Raw genomic sequence first — 17,851 nt, 5'->3', positions numbered from 1 at the left:
AGAGCTGCACTGTGAAGCATGTCAACAAGTTCGTTGCTTGTTCGACTCGTGTCGTTTACAAGTTACCCCTATCATGTGGTAGAGTGTACACGGGCCAAACTGGCAGATGCGTTAATGACCGGGCACGAGAACATAACAATTCACTGAGAAATTTATCTGATCAGAATAATCTCCCACGTCACTGCAGGAGTTGCAAAGACTGCGTTCCAGCTTTTAACAACATGTCAGTCATCGGAAAAGGAAAAAACAGGGAGGAGAGGGAAATCCTGGAGGCCTACCATATTAGGTTGCAAGGCAGTGACACATGCGTCAGTGCACCGTCTTTAAATCTCACTGACAAGGAATTTAGATTCCTGAGCAAAAGTGTACGAGTGCAAGGTTGACAGGCAAATTATGTGTTTTTTGTGCTTTTGTGCTTTTTGTTTGTTTTTTGTTTGCCAATTATGGTGCGTGCATCCTCTCCTAGGTGATTCGCCACATAGGTTTTTTGTTTTTTTGTCTTTAAGGGGTTTTTTGTGAGCCTGATACGCATGCGTCGTTTGGTGACCCAGGACGTTTCTCGATTAAACTTCAGTTGTCAGTCCAGCGTTGTCCTGTCTTCTTCTTCTCCTGGTGTCCCGGTCTTTCGCTGGTGAAGTTATGTCTGATACACACCAACTAGCCCACATGCTTACCTTGTTACAGATTATAAGAGATAAAAGGAGATAATTGGACCTTAACTAACAAGGATTCTATTTAACATGATGCACTTGTTGCCCACCGAAGACGATTAGTGGCTCTGAGATAGTTTTTTCGGCGCCCTGGGATGCGCTAACCAATCGGTGCCTTCGTGGCCGCAATTCACTGGAAATGAAATGCCAAGACGCTGTGAGACAACGAGCTCCTTAATAGACTCCAGGTGGTTGAAATTAATCGTCAACCACGCATTATGGCATCTGCTCTTATTTTTCGCGTACAGCTGTGGAACGTTATATCCCACGTGCGAAAGCAAGAGTAATCTATTCCATGCTTTAGAAATTCTTTTTTTGAGAATGACAGGCAAGCTTTGCTGAACGCATTCTATAATTGACCAACTTCTCATTATGGTGTGCGTAAGGTCAAGCCTATTGAGCGCCAATATCGGGAACGGCCTTTTAGGTAAATAATTTTTGGCCGCATGGAGAGATGGAAACCTCTACAGATACACCCTGGTCGAGACTGGTGGTGTAAATGTGCGAAAATTCAAACCCGCCGTATAACTCACGTAAAACCAAAAACAACAAATTCAGTCTCTTGCTTTCCTTTTTTTCTTTTGTGCAGGGCTTCGCGCCACTGTATAGATGGACGTATTGAGCCAAAAATCTTTCAGAAATCAGCGCACCTAAGTCTGATATATTCTGATACCGCCAAACACCCAACTGTTTCAGGGCAGAGGCTCCTTGAATGCGAACAAATTTTCTTAAATATCTGGGCACTACTTGTGCTCTAGTTCATTCTCGTATGTGCAATAGTCCTTCAGCCTAAGACCAATTAGGCGAGTACACAAGGTGACTTTGGAACCATGAGTGACGCTTGAAGCGCTCATACCTGGAAAGGATGTGCGCATAGCTGGCTCCGATCGCTTTAACGTTCACCTCAATTCGCTGAAGAATTGGAGTGTTTTACTGCCGATAGCCGGACTAGGAGTGGAGAATGTGCGTAGTAAGAGCTGTGAACGAAAAAACGCCGTGCCAATCAGTTAGGGCCAGTAGGGTAAGAACGTGTTTATCGGGTTTTAGTCTTATCTTTTTGAACATTTTATTCCCCCTCTGCTTTCCTCAGAAACGTTGATTCACAATGAGCATGTTTTGAGCTCTGTCCATGAAATGCACTTCCGAAACATGTGAGTCCTCTCGCACTTTATATCCCTGTTGGGTGCAGGGGACTCCACCCCACATGCGAATCATTAATTCATTTATGTCAGAAAACTCTCGCTCTCAAGCGAGAGTCTAGAACACGGGCAAAAACAAGTGCTTGATTTTTTCCGCTTAAAGCCAGAAGTGCAAGTAATACAAAAAATTTGACATTAAAGCGATAAACGAATATAATAAATTGTTCACTTCCTGTTCCTATAATAGGTTGCATGAAGCCCCTCTTATTGCGATCCTGTATGGGCTGATAATGCATCTGAATAAATATACGCACAAATAAATGAATAATGCACTAAAGTGCAATAGAGTGCAAATGCAGAATAAAATGAACAACAGTACGGGCACATCTTAGAAAGCGGCAAAACTGTATATTTTATGAAACAATAGTAGGTGTATTCGATTTCACTTCTACGTATTGTAAGTGTTACTTACATCAAAGAGTTTCAGAAGCAAACCGATCCAGAGTTAATAATCTTAGCAGAAACAGCAGAAAAGGACGCGTTCCCAAGAAGGAGTAGTCAGAACAACGCTCGAAACAGCTCTTTACTCACTTAGAGTTGTGACAACAAAGCCAGGCGAAAATGCGCATAATCAACTACGCCGATACAAAACAAAAACAAAAAAAAAACATTCCATAGTGCAGTTTGTTATCCTGCACGTGGAAATCTAAATCAATTTCATGAAATTATATTGTCTTGCTGTAAACCGGACCGACTCGTCGCTGACGCATTCAGTGCCGAGCTTCTTGATTTTAAATGTTTCTGGATTTCCCGTTCAATCTTTAAATTCTTGGTCGATGACTCCGAAATTATTTAAGATGGTAGGGGCTGGTGTAGTATTTACATCTTTGGCCTTCATCCAACAGACCGTTTAATGTATTAACAATCGCTTAAGGCAGCAGAGCACCTCGCTGGCTGCAGCCAGGTAACACAACCGTTGTAAAACAGCGCAAAAGACGACGGACCAGAGAAGGAAAGACCTAGGACAAGCGTTGCCCTGCCCGGCGCTTGTCCATTACAATTCACTGAAAACCGACTAGCCCAACTCAGAGTTTTGCTAGATAACATAGCCAATCTACCTAAACGCTGGAACCAGTGTGAAGACTGCGCAGCCGACAGCACGCTTAAGACGAAAGCTCGAGTGTGCGTCCTGCACTGACATTAGAGCCGCTGAGCGCTGGACCCTGGCTCCGAGACGACGCTGAACGGTGTGTCTGCGGCGGTTGGAGAGAACCCTGCTTACACCGTAACAATTTCACCCTAGCGCCCGACGTCCAGCGGCGATAGAGTTTATTGGAAGACACACGCTCGAGCGCTCGTGTTAAGTGTGCTGTCGTTAGCGCCCCTCTTCTATGATGCCATAATCACCGGCCGCAGAAAAGCACAAATAGAGAAAGAATCCTAGAGGCACTTAAAATCAAGAAGTTAGGCACTGGATGCATCAGCCACAGTTCGGTCTGGTTCACTGTAAGAGAACACTATTTTATGAAGAGGACATATTTGCCACGTGCTAGATAACCGCACCTGCACTATAAAATTTTTCGCTGTGGTTGTCGTTGTGTAAGCGTTGTTGCTTGCGCGCATGTGCGTCCGGCTGTCTTTCTGCAATTTCCGCCGAGTAAAACTTGCATTTCCAGCGTCGTCCTGTGTGCTCCTTTTTGTGAATGTGTCCAAAGCTGGCGTTTTTTTCGTGAATATTGTGAAGAGTTTTAGCTGTAAACCAACTAGGATAGCGATGTTTTCGTTCAACGCAATATGGTTAAAGACGCCTTTACGCAGAAAACCCGTTTTCGATGATATCGGCGTTGCGACCGAAAAATCCCGGGCGTGGCTCTGGTTGGTGGTCCCCAGACAGCAATATAGGAGGCAGGACGGCTACCGAAGTCACGGGACCTGGTGACGCCATCACAACCTGTCCAGCGGAAGTGGCAGTTAAATTAATGATTGGTCGCTCAGGAAAGGCAACCTGGGCCACGCAAGGTCCACCCCTGGGAGCATCTGCCATGGCAGTGCCGCTTCGCTGAACCGCTGCGCCACTGCGGCAGGAGGGCTCCCAGTGATCTGTGAATGTAAAGCAGAGAATGGCCTCCTGCATATATTGAATAAACCCATTAGCTATTGCGTCATACCGTTAAAATAGAGCTTAAGTACCTCCTTCAGTTTTGTTATTTACGAGTTTAGTTTACTCCAATCTCCCAAACCGGAAGAAAGAATGATTGCCTCATTGAGCAAATGAATATTCGATTTGCGCAGGCTCATATTGGTGCCACTTTATTCTAGATTGCGAACACGAAATATACAGCGTTATATCCATTTTAAGCTTACTACGCAGAACTTGAAAATGAAATTTTTCTCAAGCTTGTTTCGCTCTCGTCGATAGTGTGCTAAGGTCTGTCAAGCTAAGAGACGTGAAGATGAATCACGATAAACCAGACGTAGAGGTACCTCACGATTTCTTTATTAGTGTTTTGGGTGGCCTCCACTAAATGATGGTGCGTAAGAATCGAGTTTGGCACGCTCGGTTCTGTTAGCACGCCGCTGACATGCTGTTGGCGTTCTCAAATTCATCATCTGGAATAAAAAAATTGCTTCACAGGAAGGTTACAACTTCACGTGAGAAAAAAAAAGCGAGAAAAGACGCAAGACCAGAGGAAGATACACACAGACTGTCGCCGATAGTCTGTGTGTGTCTTCCGCTGGTCTTCCGTCTTTTCTCGTTGGTTTTTTTCACGTGAACATGTACCAACTCGCCCAAGAATTCACGCTTCTGGGTTACAACTTGCAGCACCAATTTCAGCGAAAGAGGCACTTGTTGAAGAAACGTATGAAAAGCTTCGCGCACACGGTGTTCTGCCTCCGCGCACTCTGCAGGCCGTTCTCGCAGGTGTTGTCACGCTTCAATTTCACCGTACAAAAATTGTCTATAGATTACCTATTCACTTTTTACAGACACTATTGCCTTCCTGTTGGCATTTTCCATTGCATAATCATTGCCTATAGACTGCCTATACGCAAATTTGGGCCAGGAAGTTGGCTTTGGCGCTTTTCTTTGGAAAGTTAGCGCTTTTTCTACCTTACAGCTATACACAAAAGCCTGCTACAACATAATGCCCACAAATGTACAGACGTTCTATTGACTATCTATAGGATGTGTATTGCTTACAGACTAGTCTATTGAATTTTCCTGAAGAAAATGTACAGACGTTATACACAAAAGTCTATGGACCGTCTATAGAGTGTCTGAATTTTTTGTAAGGGTCATAGAACGCACTGTTTGGTCTTGGTGGGCTCGGCGTTTCTTTTCGCGATTTGTTGGCCGCCGTAAAGCTTGTGCCTCCACGGGGTGCCCGGTGCTTGTGTGGCGTCCGCGGCAAAGTCACTAAGTATATTCTTACCCAAGCGGCTAATTCAATTTCAGCCCATGATATAATGGAATGAACTGATGCGTCGAGGTGAATCCTCTCACATCATCATACGGTGCGGTGTGCACAAAGGCCCCTCAGCTGTGTGCTCCTCTCGCCAGGGATCGCTTTAGCTTCCACCCTCGCCACTGACTTCCTCTCCCTCTCCCGTGTTGTAGAAGAGAATGTTGCTCAAATTCACCGAATCGTCCCGCCGAGTGTAACCTCTGACGCGCTCGTAGGAGGCCGGCCAATCGTCAACGTTCCGGGCGTCGGTGCCGCTCAGTAGAGAAGTGTCACGCTGGCGTTGCACCCCGGAACAGAGGACTGTGGCGGGGATGGGCAGCGATGGTTGGCTCGGACCTCCCGGCTAGTTGGCCAGGGCTAGTAACGTGCGACTACGAAGTTCCGGAATGAGGATGCGAAGCAAGCCACCTCCAAAAATTGCAAATATCTTTATTCGAAGCGCCGATCATTGAGCGTCACGACGGACATACAGGCGTCGTTGTTGTTGCTAGCCTATCAAAAGATGGCGCATACCCACACTGGGGGATCGGCCAAAAATCTGGTAGCTATTCACCTGTACTCGGGTAATAAAAAGAAAAGCACGCGGGAACCGAACACCGGCGCCACTCAGGCGCCCGACTGCACTTCGTCTACCTCTTCGCTGAGCTGCTTAAACTGCTACCGGTCGCCCATTACATACTTCATATCTGGAATTGCCACAATAATGCAAATGAATTGTTCCAGTATACATGAATATAGATCTCGGTCACTTTACGCGCGCTTAGATTTTGACTAGCGCGAAATAAATTTTGAAAAAAAGTCATTTTTTACAACAAACTTTCTATTAAGTATGCATGCCCACCTTGCTGAAGAAGGTGCCGGAGAATGCGATCATTACAACGGAGTAACAAGGCCGCTCGTGAGTAGACTGAAGCGCAGAAAAAGCATATTTTTATTTTGATGTTCTGGTTGGGTGATGGGGAGAAATGCCGCCTTCTCGGTACTAGTATCCCTTTACGCTTGCCATTTAATACTACAAGAATTTCTGCCTTTACCTGTACAGCTGAATTCCAATGAGAAACGTTCTCCAGCCGCATGCGATATTGACTGCCAGAAAGATTTTTTTCTTTTTTATCCTCTCTGTGCGCGTTCTATGCTGGGGAGAAAATGGAGACAGCAAATATGAGCCCGACCACTGGCGCAGATTGTGGCGTCACTGACGCATGCCTCGCGTTGCGTCTGCTTGCACTGTTCAGGTTTCTTCCGAGACAGCTACGGATCCTATGACGGCCTTTTCCGGCTCATGGGCGGAATGGTATCTGTGTCTTTCCTGCTCACCGCAGCACTGTGGATTTCTGATCAGCGGAGGAGATCGACGACGAAACGCTGCAAAGTCGACGACGACGATGATGTAGTCATGGATGATGATCCCTCTGCGCTGACACAAAAGCACCCGTGACGTGTAAGGGTTGAGAAACTCGTGCGAAGAGCTCGAACGTGTTAAATGTAATGCGTCGCACTATAGCTCAATGAGAGTTATGGTGAGCAAGACTGATAAATGTGTACGAATTATGTAATTTTAAAGGCCATCAAAGTACATTACTCAGGGTGGGTTTCATCTCGAGAAAAGCACTGCAGTATACCTCTTTCCACTCAGGAGTGCCTGATAAAGTATTTTTTTATCGAGATAGGTGGTTCCTAAAGTGTACCAAGCTAACAACGTACCTCCCCAGGATGGAATGTCCCTGTCCCAGTACAATATTTCCAGGCCGTAGAGGCAGGACATAGAAACACAAGCAAAAGGGAAGTGCGCCCACTAATGTCCTAGAAACTTTTTTCCAGGGTGTTGAGCAGAAACAAAAACAAATCATAGCATTTTGGTAACTGGGAGAACGTTTTTGGGACCAATGCTTTTCAACAAAAAATACAAAGTGACTCCTCGCTCCCTTTTCTCTCTCCCTCGTGCCAAAAGCTACGGGGAGAGAAGGTTTTGCGCTTGCACTCGCCATTTTGAGAGATCAAACACTTTTGTTCGAACAGCCGAAGGAAGCGCAGTTTACCCCGCATCTCTCTCGTGGGCCGTCGGCTCCATGTTGCAGGCAGGCAGGCGGTCTGCCTTTTCATCGCATCGCCGGGAGTGGCGGTCACCAACGTGCCCGTCTTCTATAGTGTTTCCAACTTCAGCACGGTGCGGCGGTCCCTGAAGGCATCTACAACTACCAGCAGTCCTCGTTGCGCCGCTGTCTATCAGAGGCGCAGTAATGATCCTCCCGTCGCTCGCCCGGCTTCCTCGCTGGAAGGAAGCCATCTTGCGCACACGTATTCGCGCAGCACCTAGCCGCTCGCGCGCAAGCCCCAGCGCGCAGTAGCTCTTGCTCTCATCACTGGGCTGTCGTGAACTTCATAGCTGCGGATTCATGGCAGCTTTCCCGCGCACCTCGGCGTGCCCACATAATTCCCTTTGGAACTGGTGCAGCGGCGCGCGGCGCATCGCAAGTCTTTTGCACAGCTTCATGGCCTTACACCATAATGGCGCTCTTACAGGCGTCATTCGCGGCAGCGGATTTCAAGGCAATGGGCGACTCCTAGCGCGCACTCTGCATCCCTCAGCGCCTCCAACGACTGTGGCGTGTTGTTGGTGCCAGCGTGGCCGTCCACTGCGGTCATAGGCGGGATAGATCTTAAGAAGCCCGCCAGACTCTGGCTGCGAGTGCCCATGGACTAACCTGTTCTACCTACATTGCCGTCCTGTCGCAGCGGTATAGTTTGTGTTGTGTTCGCGTCGCTGACACCCAACCCACCCCCGCCGGATTACTTGTGCCTTGATCACTTTGGTCTCGCCTCCCACGCCGTATTGTGCCGCACGCGTGGTCTGCTGTATCATGGGTGCGGCGAGCCAGGGCTCCTACCTCAAGACGTCCCCCCTTGCCATCCGGCTCCAAGCAGTCTTATCTCTACACTTAGTCACAAGAAAATAAAACGGGGCTGTAACGAGGATGTAGCGCGTATGTTTGAGCGTTCGCTGTGCCGTGAAAAGGCGCAGGACAGAAGGCTGCGATGAACTCATATATATAGTTGCAGCATTTTATTTCATCCCCGTGTTTCTGTTGGCAACGTCGTCAAGGTACGTGGTTTATGCTCGTTTTTTTTTTATTTTCGCCATGTAGAATTAATTTTTTTTATGCTTTCATATCACGCTCAAGCTTACTCCGAGGCTCGTGCGTGAGGCAGAGCGAGAGGGAGGTTTCACACTGCAGAATATCCGTAACCTGAAACCGCGTATCTGTATCGTACGCCCATATCGTCTTTTATTTTGGTACCCAGGTTGCTCTTTACATGCGTTTGCTTTTGCGTGTGCATATATGCTTTTGTACCCTTTAGAATGTTTGCTTAAGGTGCATCAACTTTCAGCCTGTATTATGCTTTTATTGCTCTATTTTTTTTCAGATTGCTCAGAGCTAGAGAAAATTTTGGCCATTATTATTTGCTCCGTACATTGTGTGTTAAATGGTGCATACTTATGCGTCTCCTGTTTGTATTCATTTAAATGCAATGAGCACATCTAATAAACTGAAATTACATCTGTATTGCGCTGCTCTTTCCTGTTATATGGGCGGGATTGGGCGACTTTTTGAATTAATATTTCCTTTGTGGTGCAAAATTCTAGCACATTTCATGTTCTTGTGGCAGGAGCATCGCAGCACGAAACAAAGAAGAGAGAGACCGGAATCAACGCTGACTAACAACCAGATTTTTAATCCACGTTCGATCGAATATATACATCGCGCTCGTGCAATAAGGAAAGAACAGAAGCATGACAAACGCATAAGATGTACATGTGGTAAAAGATTTGGACAAGGCATGCAGATAATAAATTTCGCTGTCACGAAACGCTATCGAAAGTATGCTTACGCATATACGCCGCTCTTTTGCCCGATGTTGAAGGCTTCTTCAACCTCCCTGGTCCGTTGGTCAAAATACGACGGGATGACCATTGTGTTGATAAGCTGCGGAGCGCATTATTGCTCTCTGCAATGTTTTGCTAATTCACTGCTGATGGCGCCCTTTAGGGATATTTTGTGCTCTCGAAGCCATTCATTCAAACAGCGCCCTGTTTGACCAATGTAGGTGCGTCCGCATGGCAGAGGTATTTTCTAAACTCCGCTTTTCACACATTTCAGGTTTTTTTCCGGTGCTTTTTCATGCATTGATTTTTCTTTGCTCGCTGTTTACTTTGGCGCACAGGCTTCTTAATTTGTTGGGTGCTGACATGAGCACGTGTACACAGAGCTCTTGCGCCTATCTTTTTGAGAGCGTGGGAAATTTTCACCTTTTTAAAGCACATTTTGTGTAAACAGGTAAGTCTGAATGGCCTAGCCAGCAAGCATTCACGCGTGTTGACAGACGTATTACACCACCTGTAACGTAAGCATGTGCCTGAAATTTGGCACATGTGCGCCTAGATTCCTGAAGTCTACATGAAAAAAGAAATAATTTTATTGAGCCAGAGCCTAGAAATCTAGGATTAACCTTTTGGGGCTGTCCCTGGGACGCACAACTTTTTGGACACGGCTAGTTGTGGGGACGTTTTTTGGACGTCTTCGGGAAAATGAGAACCTCCTGGGGACATTCTAAACATCCTGATGGGATATTTCTGGGAGATATTGAGGAGGTTTTGTGTTTGTTGGGTATTATTTATTATTTTCGAAATGTTGCAGAGAAGTACGCATTTGTTGGCTTTAAATTGACAAAAATGGCCTGGTGCGCATCATACTGACGAATATTTTCTGCCAATTTGTCGCCCAGGGTCGTTCGTTTAGCCAACTTGTCTTTCGCTACGCAGCGTCCATAGTGCCGAACGCTGTTTGAAACAGACGCGAGATAAGACGAGGTTAGTGCTTGCCACTTGTTTTTAGTTGATAGTATGCCTGAGTGGAAAAGTACTGATGATATCGGAATTGAACATTCCATCCGCGGCTAACGCAGATGTCTTCGACAAGTTGTCTGAGAAGGGCTGACCGCTCGCTAGCGTCCTTCGAATAACTGATGGCAGTTTTGCTACGGAATTTGTGAGCGTCTTTCGCATCTCAGCTCCTAGCGAAATGCATATCTGTTCAGAAATACAGTACTTAGCAAGCATACCACAGTGACAGGCCAGGCAGCAGGACTAATATACTGGCAGACGAAGGCTTGACATCGCCGTAATGCGCGAAAGCTGTTTGCAACAGTTGCATTGTTTTCAGATTTCTTGCGCACTGTAATAAAGAAGGGGAAAGGAGAGATACACCCACATGGAAGACAAAACAATTAAGGGGACGATTCTGAGGCAAATTCAGTTTCGTGCAAAAGAAGAGAGGTAACATGATGGCACGGAATTTAATAATTTCAATGCAGCATTAACAAATGATAGATTCAACTTGAAGAGCCATTTAATCAGAAACAAAAAGTGTACAGTGTGGGGGTTGATTGGGGAGATAAATACGTTCTCCCCACTCAATCGCGGCTGACACGGTTCAAAGCCGCCCGAACCCCACCCCGTGATCGCGTACGCTACCGAGCGCTCGCCGACCACGGCGGGCCTTGCTCTGGGGGAACAAAGGAACGACACATTGGCTGACACAAACAGGCATTTATTGCTACAGCAACAATAACGCCAGCTAGCAACAAGGTACGCTAATGAATCGAGGACGTCCGACTCACCAGCAAGGTTCCGAGCGAATGTTCGCCCGCGCTAGGGCAAGGGATATATACTCCGAAGGCCGGACGGGACGAGTACGGGAGCCTGTCTCCCCGTGGCTTCCTCGCCCAGACGGCGAAGAGCGGAGCCGCGAGCGACACGTCCGCCCGCGCCGACGATCCCAGCCGAAACCCCCTCTCCCGCGCGCGGGCTTTGGCAGTCTCCGCGCAGCGGTGCTGGCGCCCTCTCTTGCCAGTTAATGTAACTCACAAGGGATTGCGCTCAGCCTCGAGGTGAGACCGCCACTGCACGGTGCCTCGCGGGAAAGCAAACTCAGGGGGCTGCAGGGCAGGTCCCCACAACAGTAAATGAATTTTTTTGCTTCCAGCTCAAGACATCCATATCCAGTTCATAAGAAATGAAAGCAATGCGATGACATAAACTCACTATAACAGTGACTTGAAAATTAATCAATGTTCGCAAATAAGAAAAACTGGCAAGACGAGGCAACCGTGGTATACTTTTCTGTGCCAAAAAGGCAAAAAGATAATTCTTAGACATTTAGAATGAAGACGACAAGGGTAAGTAAAGAAAGAATCGTTACGATGTGCACACGAAAGATAGCTGAAGTCATGGAAGCTGTTAAGAGTGCAAGAAAATGTTTATTTTATTTGGTCATGTTATGCAATATGCCACCCAGGAGAGGTAAAAGGAGGTAGACAAGGTATACCTATTGACAAGGTGTGCAACATGGTTTTCAAATCGTGACAGCGGCGGGTGAAGAGGTAAACAGATTCACGACAAAGAGCATTTTAAATGGACACGCACATCAAAGTGGAAAATTAAATTAATGACACCGGCAGCTTAAGAGGTAAATGGCATTTCCAAAACGTACACTCTACTAATCTTTGCAGAGAAAGAAAAACAGCTTGGCCCCATGCCCATGCACATCTTGAGAGGTTTTGCTAGCTGATTCTAAATGCATTTAACTCGGACCGAAAGACGCAATATTTGTTCCATGTCCCACTATTTATTCCATCGCCCAATGCAGAGTACACAATTCTAACGGCAGGCTCTGCGTTTAGCCTGGCTACGCTATGTTTTTATTTCCTCTGGTCATCATAACTTCCGTCTGCTTTAGTGTGACATCTGTTACTCTTTCCACGAGGCTTGTTGAATGGACATACGATTTCGTTCGATTCGTAGCACGCGAAGACGATTGAGAAAACTGCGGCTCAACGACGACAGTAACCAGAAAGAGAAGCACAACATATGCGCACATGATGTTTCTAACGTGATATTACGCGAGACTGAGAAAGCCTTGCTTCACTGTCGTCAGATGTGGTCAAATAGCTGTTCATTCTAGGTGGCAAAAACAGCGTCGTTGAGGTAAGAAAAACATTTCTATAGAGTTTCTTCTGTTCAAATCCTGTAATTTTATTTACTATCATGTGGTGGGAACCTTTTAGAACGCCTCAACTCGTGATGGCAGCGGCGTTGCTTTTGTTAGCAGAGCTTCCTCCATGCTTTGTACGGGGTAGTTGACATTCATTGTTTTCCTCTTGCACGTTCACATCATCCTAGAGAGCGGGTAACGGAGGTCGATGATGATGATGATGATGATAAAACCATTACAGTTATTTTGCTCTATCCAGAATAACACAAGTCGCGTTTTGCCCCACTTGTAGCCGGCTGTCAAAATAATTCTCTCTTAATTATCCGAGGCGCAAAATTTTCGGAACACCCAATGATATGAGACGAGGAAATAATTGTGAGAACGAAACACTTGCGCAGATCTAGAATGCCAGGCTGATGTAGCTGCACACTTATGAAAAATTCGATTCACAGAATTTCTCGCTTTTTTAACCGCGGTCTCATTTACAAAGGCCAACTTCGGAATTATTTGCTCAAGAAAATCAATCTAGTCAATCCTAAATAGAGCTGCAGCAGAGGTACCACGGGTCATATCAGCTAAAATTCAACTTAATGTATTCTCAGATGATCGCTCATTGAATGTTATTGATAAAATGTTGCTTTTTGCCCTTTTCCACACTGTCAGTTACCTTCATTACAGACGAAAAATGAAGCACGCTTTAAAGAGTTTACAATAATAAGGTATAAAAAGTATCAAGAGAAACAAAATACTTAATACAGCATGGGCAATTTCTTTAACTGATGAGAATTGTCAAGAAGGAAGAAGTACGCTCTGTTTTTGTTAAAGACTAGCACACTGGCAATTTATTCAACAATTTCTACAAAAGATTGACATTTATTACAGAGGGTTGCAATTGGGGTACTTACATGCTCTGCGTTTTGCATCTTGCAGTGGATAGAGATTCCGCACCTAAATGACATGCTCTGTTCTTAGAAAGATAAGTATTAGGAAAGGGAATGAAATTCTGCATGGTTTTATAGAAAATATCAGCCTCCAAACGCAAGGCGCAACAATAAAAAAGATTCCAAAGAAGAAAAGTTCCAAAACTACATTTTAATTAGCTGGTCCTCAACTCAAATCATGGACATGCTGTTCTAAAGTGGAAGCAATATAATGGAATCGGTTTTACTGCACGCAACCTACTGAGATCGCAGTACACAACGTTGGCATAAACAAGATAGAAATATATGTCTGTTTTAACCAGCTGTAGCAGGATGTGCTTTGTAAAATAAGGCAATAAGCTCTAAACTTATGTGACAGTCTAATGGTTTGCATTTTCAATTGAAAAGCATAAACACACTTTCCCTAATATTTCATTGAAGTTGTAATGACGCTAAATAATTAGCCGGTTGAGCCATGGATTTGATGACTGCTAAAGAGCTCAGAGATCTGAGATGAAAAAAAAAAGATGCTGTAAGGCAGGACGCACTGAGATTAATTCCACGTCTCCGAAGACGAAGATGGGTGATGATGATGTGTGCCGATGAAGACGAAGTTCGCGCACTTTCTCTTCTCACGCCTATTTTTCCCTGCGCAAATACTTCATTCGGATTATCTACTGAACCTTGGCGAATACCTATGCCTGGGTGTGTGCCATGCTTACTAAGGAGAATAAGAAGGAGAATGCTCTCAAATTCTTCCTTCACGGACGAAAGCGAACGGCCCGGGTGGACTGTAGCGATGTGGAGTGACGAGCAAATGGCTTTACGCACAACGCATGCATGATCTCTGTACCACAGCAGCGACAGTCATTTGCAGGATGGATAGGGAAAAAGTGAAAGTTTTTTAAGCGAAATTTATTGCCGCAGGGCATGAATAGAGGGTGAAGGTAAGATGAAATATGTATCCGTGATTAAATGAATGGAAAAAGGCTAGCTGATTTGATGAAGTCCAGTAGAAAACGATGGTACGGTCCCTGCGACCAGGCGATGTATGAAGCAGGGTTGCTTGGTGAAAGACCCGCTACGTTCAGGTGCCGGATCCTTGCAGGGTTGAGAGCAGGACAGTCCCACAGCAAGTGATGAAGGTCGGCTTCAATGTCCTCGCGTTTACATATCGGACACCCTGACCGAGGAAACGAATCTCGGTACTGAGGCCACTTCCGACTGACGGCTGGCGTGAGGGCAACCCCGACCCGGATCCTCCTAAGCGCAACCTCCTCTGCACGAGTAATACCGCGGGGAAGGGTTGCCGCACACGGAGGGATGAGAGCACGTGTGCGGTTCCGCAGAAGTTCCTTTCTTGATAAAAGGACAGTAAAATTGTCCAAATGAAGGAGTCGAGGCAGTGATGAGTTTGGATTCGCAAAGCGGGTCGCTAAATCTGCCTGATTTTGATAGGTCAGCAGATCCCGTGGAACCAAATAAATGCATGCCGCGAGCCGGGGGATGTCATGACGTATTGTTGGACAGCGGCTAACACGTCGTAGCAACCGGACAACTTGAAGTACGTCAGTGCGGACGACAACGCGGGCCGCAGGGAGCACAGATATGCCGGCCACGGAGCAGAGTGCTTCTTGAACTGCAACGAGCTCAGCACAAAAGAACGAAGGGGGTTCCGTAAGCTGAAACCTAGAGGTTTGATTCAGTGAAGGTCTGCACTGGCAGTGAATTGCTGTTGTTGCTTCGCAGGCTTGTATGGATGCGTCTAAGTAGGCAACAATGGAACCTTCAGGCAGGCAAGCATCTTGTTCCTGAAATTTCTGGTGGAGCAACGATGCCGAATCAGCAGATATTGGCCGGCGATTATCTGTTGGCTTGTCGCTGAGCTGTACAAACTTCCATGGGGGAATAACTGGCGTTGGCAGCTCAATAATGGAGTGTGACGTTGCATAAGTCATCAGTGCATGCGTGGAGTGCGATAGACGCCTTAAAGCTGCGCGCATCACGGCGCTGCTGCATCAGCTCATCAATGGTATGGAGCTGCGCATTCTCTTGTAAAGCTACGACCGGTGTGATGCGTGGAAGGCACGTAATGGGCCTCATAGCCTCTCGGTTCACGGCTTCAAGGCGATCCCATTGGGTTCTTGTAAGATGTTGAAACTGGGCTTGATAAACAATACGTGGTATGCAGAACTGCCCTCGGCAACTGCGGTGCAACGAAAGAGCCTGCGTCATCCGTTTTAGTAGCAATTCTAATAATCAAACCCAAAGTCTGAATAGCTTGCCAATTTGCCTCATAAAGCCATGTAATCGCTGATCCTGGTTGGTGAATCATTAAGCCAAGGATTTTTACACTCGGACTTTCCTGTAGTGGGGTGCCTTATAGACAAAGACAGATTGGACTTGAAGTAAATTTGCGGCGTCCCCAGCGGTTGACGACTGACGTGTATGTTGTTTTATGCACGGATAGCTGAAGTCCGATGGAAGATGTGTAATAAGAGGTAACATCAAAAAGGCAGATTGAAGGGCAGCCTCCTGAGTGCGGAGATCTTGATGAGTACTCCACACCGTGATGTCGTCAGCGTATTGAAGGAATATTATGTCACGGATATCATATAAGCGCCAAGCCAGCAGGATGAAAGCAATATTAAATAACTTCGGGGACAATATTGATCCCTGGGACACGCCGCAAAGGGTAACAAATAATCCGACCGCTTCGCCGCTGAGGCATATTGAAAATTTTCACCCTTTCAAAAAGGATTCCAAAAAACTACGCATTCTCAGAGGGAGATGAAGCATGTCAATAGAGTCCAAAATGGCTGCATGACTGATGTGTCATATGCCTTTTCAACGTCATTGCTAAAACGGTACGCATATTGCGGCTGCGGATAGACGACAAAAGTGCAGATGCCAAGACAGCCAACCCGTCCTGTGTACCAATATATGGACGAAAGCCGATTTGTGCGGGGTGATAAAAACCGTGCTGCTCTAGCCATCATGACAATCGAGTGGCTAGCATTTTCTCCGACAGGTTGCACAGCGTAGGAGGAGATAGGTCGTAAGTTTCCAAGGTCCGTCGGAGGCTTTCCTGGTTTCGGGATATGAATCACGACACCGGATTTCCAGCTCTCGGGCACGACGCCATCCAGCCATACTTTGTTTATGGTGTCTAGTAGTGGAGGGAGTGCAGCGCTAATCAAGTTCTGCACCTCGCACTGAATATTGTCCGGGCAGGGCGCTGTTTTCCGTTTCGCATAATCTATTGCAGCCATTAACTCAGGCATAGAGAACGGACACGCAATTCAATCTTTGTCGACATCAGACGGCATTTGATATACATGCGCTGGGATGCCGGCCATATTTAAACTGGCAAGTGAAGAAGGCGTATCATTGTATCTTGAGAAAAGCTTTCGCGCTGTTTCTTTCGCGAAATCATCTGGCGACAATTAAGCCGCGAAGCATGCTGTTGCTGCTGCGTCAGTCGAACGGCGACCGCGTTCTATTGTACGGAATGTTCGCATTCGAAGATTTTGCCGAAAATTGTTCGCAGCACGCATGCCACTGCCGTCGAGAGAGATCGCGTTCATATTTGCGTGCCTTAGCTGTAAGATAGTGCAATCGCGTACCTGCCTTAAACGAAGAAGGATCTGTCGTAGCAGCCAGCTCGGCTTGACGGCGTGCCGCGCACAAGTTAAGAACGCCGAGGTCTGGTGCCGGTCGACCAACATCAGTCGAGGTGGTAGTTGTAGCACTGTTGTGCGCTGTTTGTATGGGCTGAACAAAGATTGGCGAAGAATCTGAGAGATTGTCCAGACAGGAGCGAAAACTGTCCCAGTTCATCACAGAACATTTATAGAGTAAAGGTCGGAAATGTGAGGTGTGAAGAGCGATGATGATAGGGTGATGATCACTTTCCCAGCAGTCTGGCTCCATGAGCAAGGAGGGAGTACCCGGATCCGACCACCACGTCAAGTCTAGAGCATAGGAAGCACTGCGAGTTGGATGCACTGGCCGTGTAGCTGTCTCAAGATGGTTGAGGCATCCCGCACACGCCTGCCACGAGGGCTCGAAGTGGGGTGCCCCCAATCCTGGTGAAGGGCATTAAAGTCACCTCCGACTAAAATCGGACACCTGGGATACTACCGACGGACACTTATTAACCAGCCAAGATTAATACGGGAGGAAGCATCACCAGCCGGTCTAACGTAAAATGAAACGACCACAACGGTTTCCTTCTTAAATTTCGCAGCCATTGCCACTACCTCTTGATACGGCGTGCACCAGTTCTCGAGAGCAAAGCGTACATGGGGAAAACGTGAGTCCACATACACCGCCGCCTTTCCCGGGGGAAGCAGTTTGTACACGACGGTCCGTCATTGAAGGAGACATGTAGGCACTGAAACCTTGAATCGATGGCAAGGCGTTTGTTCCCTGTAGCAAGATGGGCCATACCTGTTGCTTGTGAATTTGAAGTCGGGTCATGCGCTCTCCCAATTTCGTGCAAATTCCTCTGAAGTTCCACTGCAGCACACCAGCACGACTGGGACTTGCCATTTCTAGTTA

At 46.6% G+C, this 17,851-nt stretch overlaps 1 protein-coding gene across 7 annotated transcripts in view; it reads left to right on the top strand.

The window, feature by feature from the left end:
* LOC144122116 (uncharacterized) overlaps nucleotides 1-17,851 on the top strand; it is a 183,924-nt gene that overhangs the window by 73,165 nt on the left and 92,908 nt on the right. For 3 of the 7 annotated variants that reach the window (XM_077655646.1, XM_077655645.1, XM_077655640.1), the window contains one exon: nucleotides 6,552-8,876. In XM_077655646.1, the coding sequence (XP_077511772.1) occupies nucleotides 6,552-6,754 (203 nt within the window). In that variant the 3' untranslated portion in view covers nucleotides 6,755-8,876. Of the gene's footprint in view, nucleotides 1-6,551; nucleotides 8,877-17,851 lie in introns of those variants that run through there. The other 4 variants (XM_077655641.1, XM_077655642.1, XM_077655643.1 and 1 more) reach the window with 4 other exon arrangements.

This window comes from Amblyomma americanum, chromosome 2 (genome assembly GCF_052857255.1).
Source record: "Amblyomma americanum isolate KBUSLIRL-KWMA chromosome 2, ASM5285725v1, whole genome shotgun sequence".
Taxonomy (NCBI): domain Eukaryota; kingdom Metazoa; phylum Arthropoda; class Arachnida; order Ixodida; family Ixodidae; genus Amblyomma; species Amblyomma americanum.
Note: the sequence above shows the minus strand (reverse complement) of the source record. Positions and strands in the feature narration are given on the sequence as shown.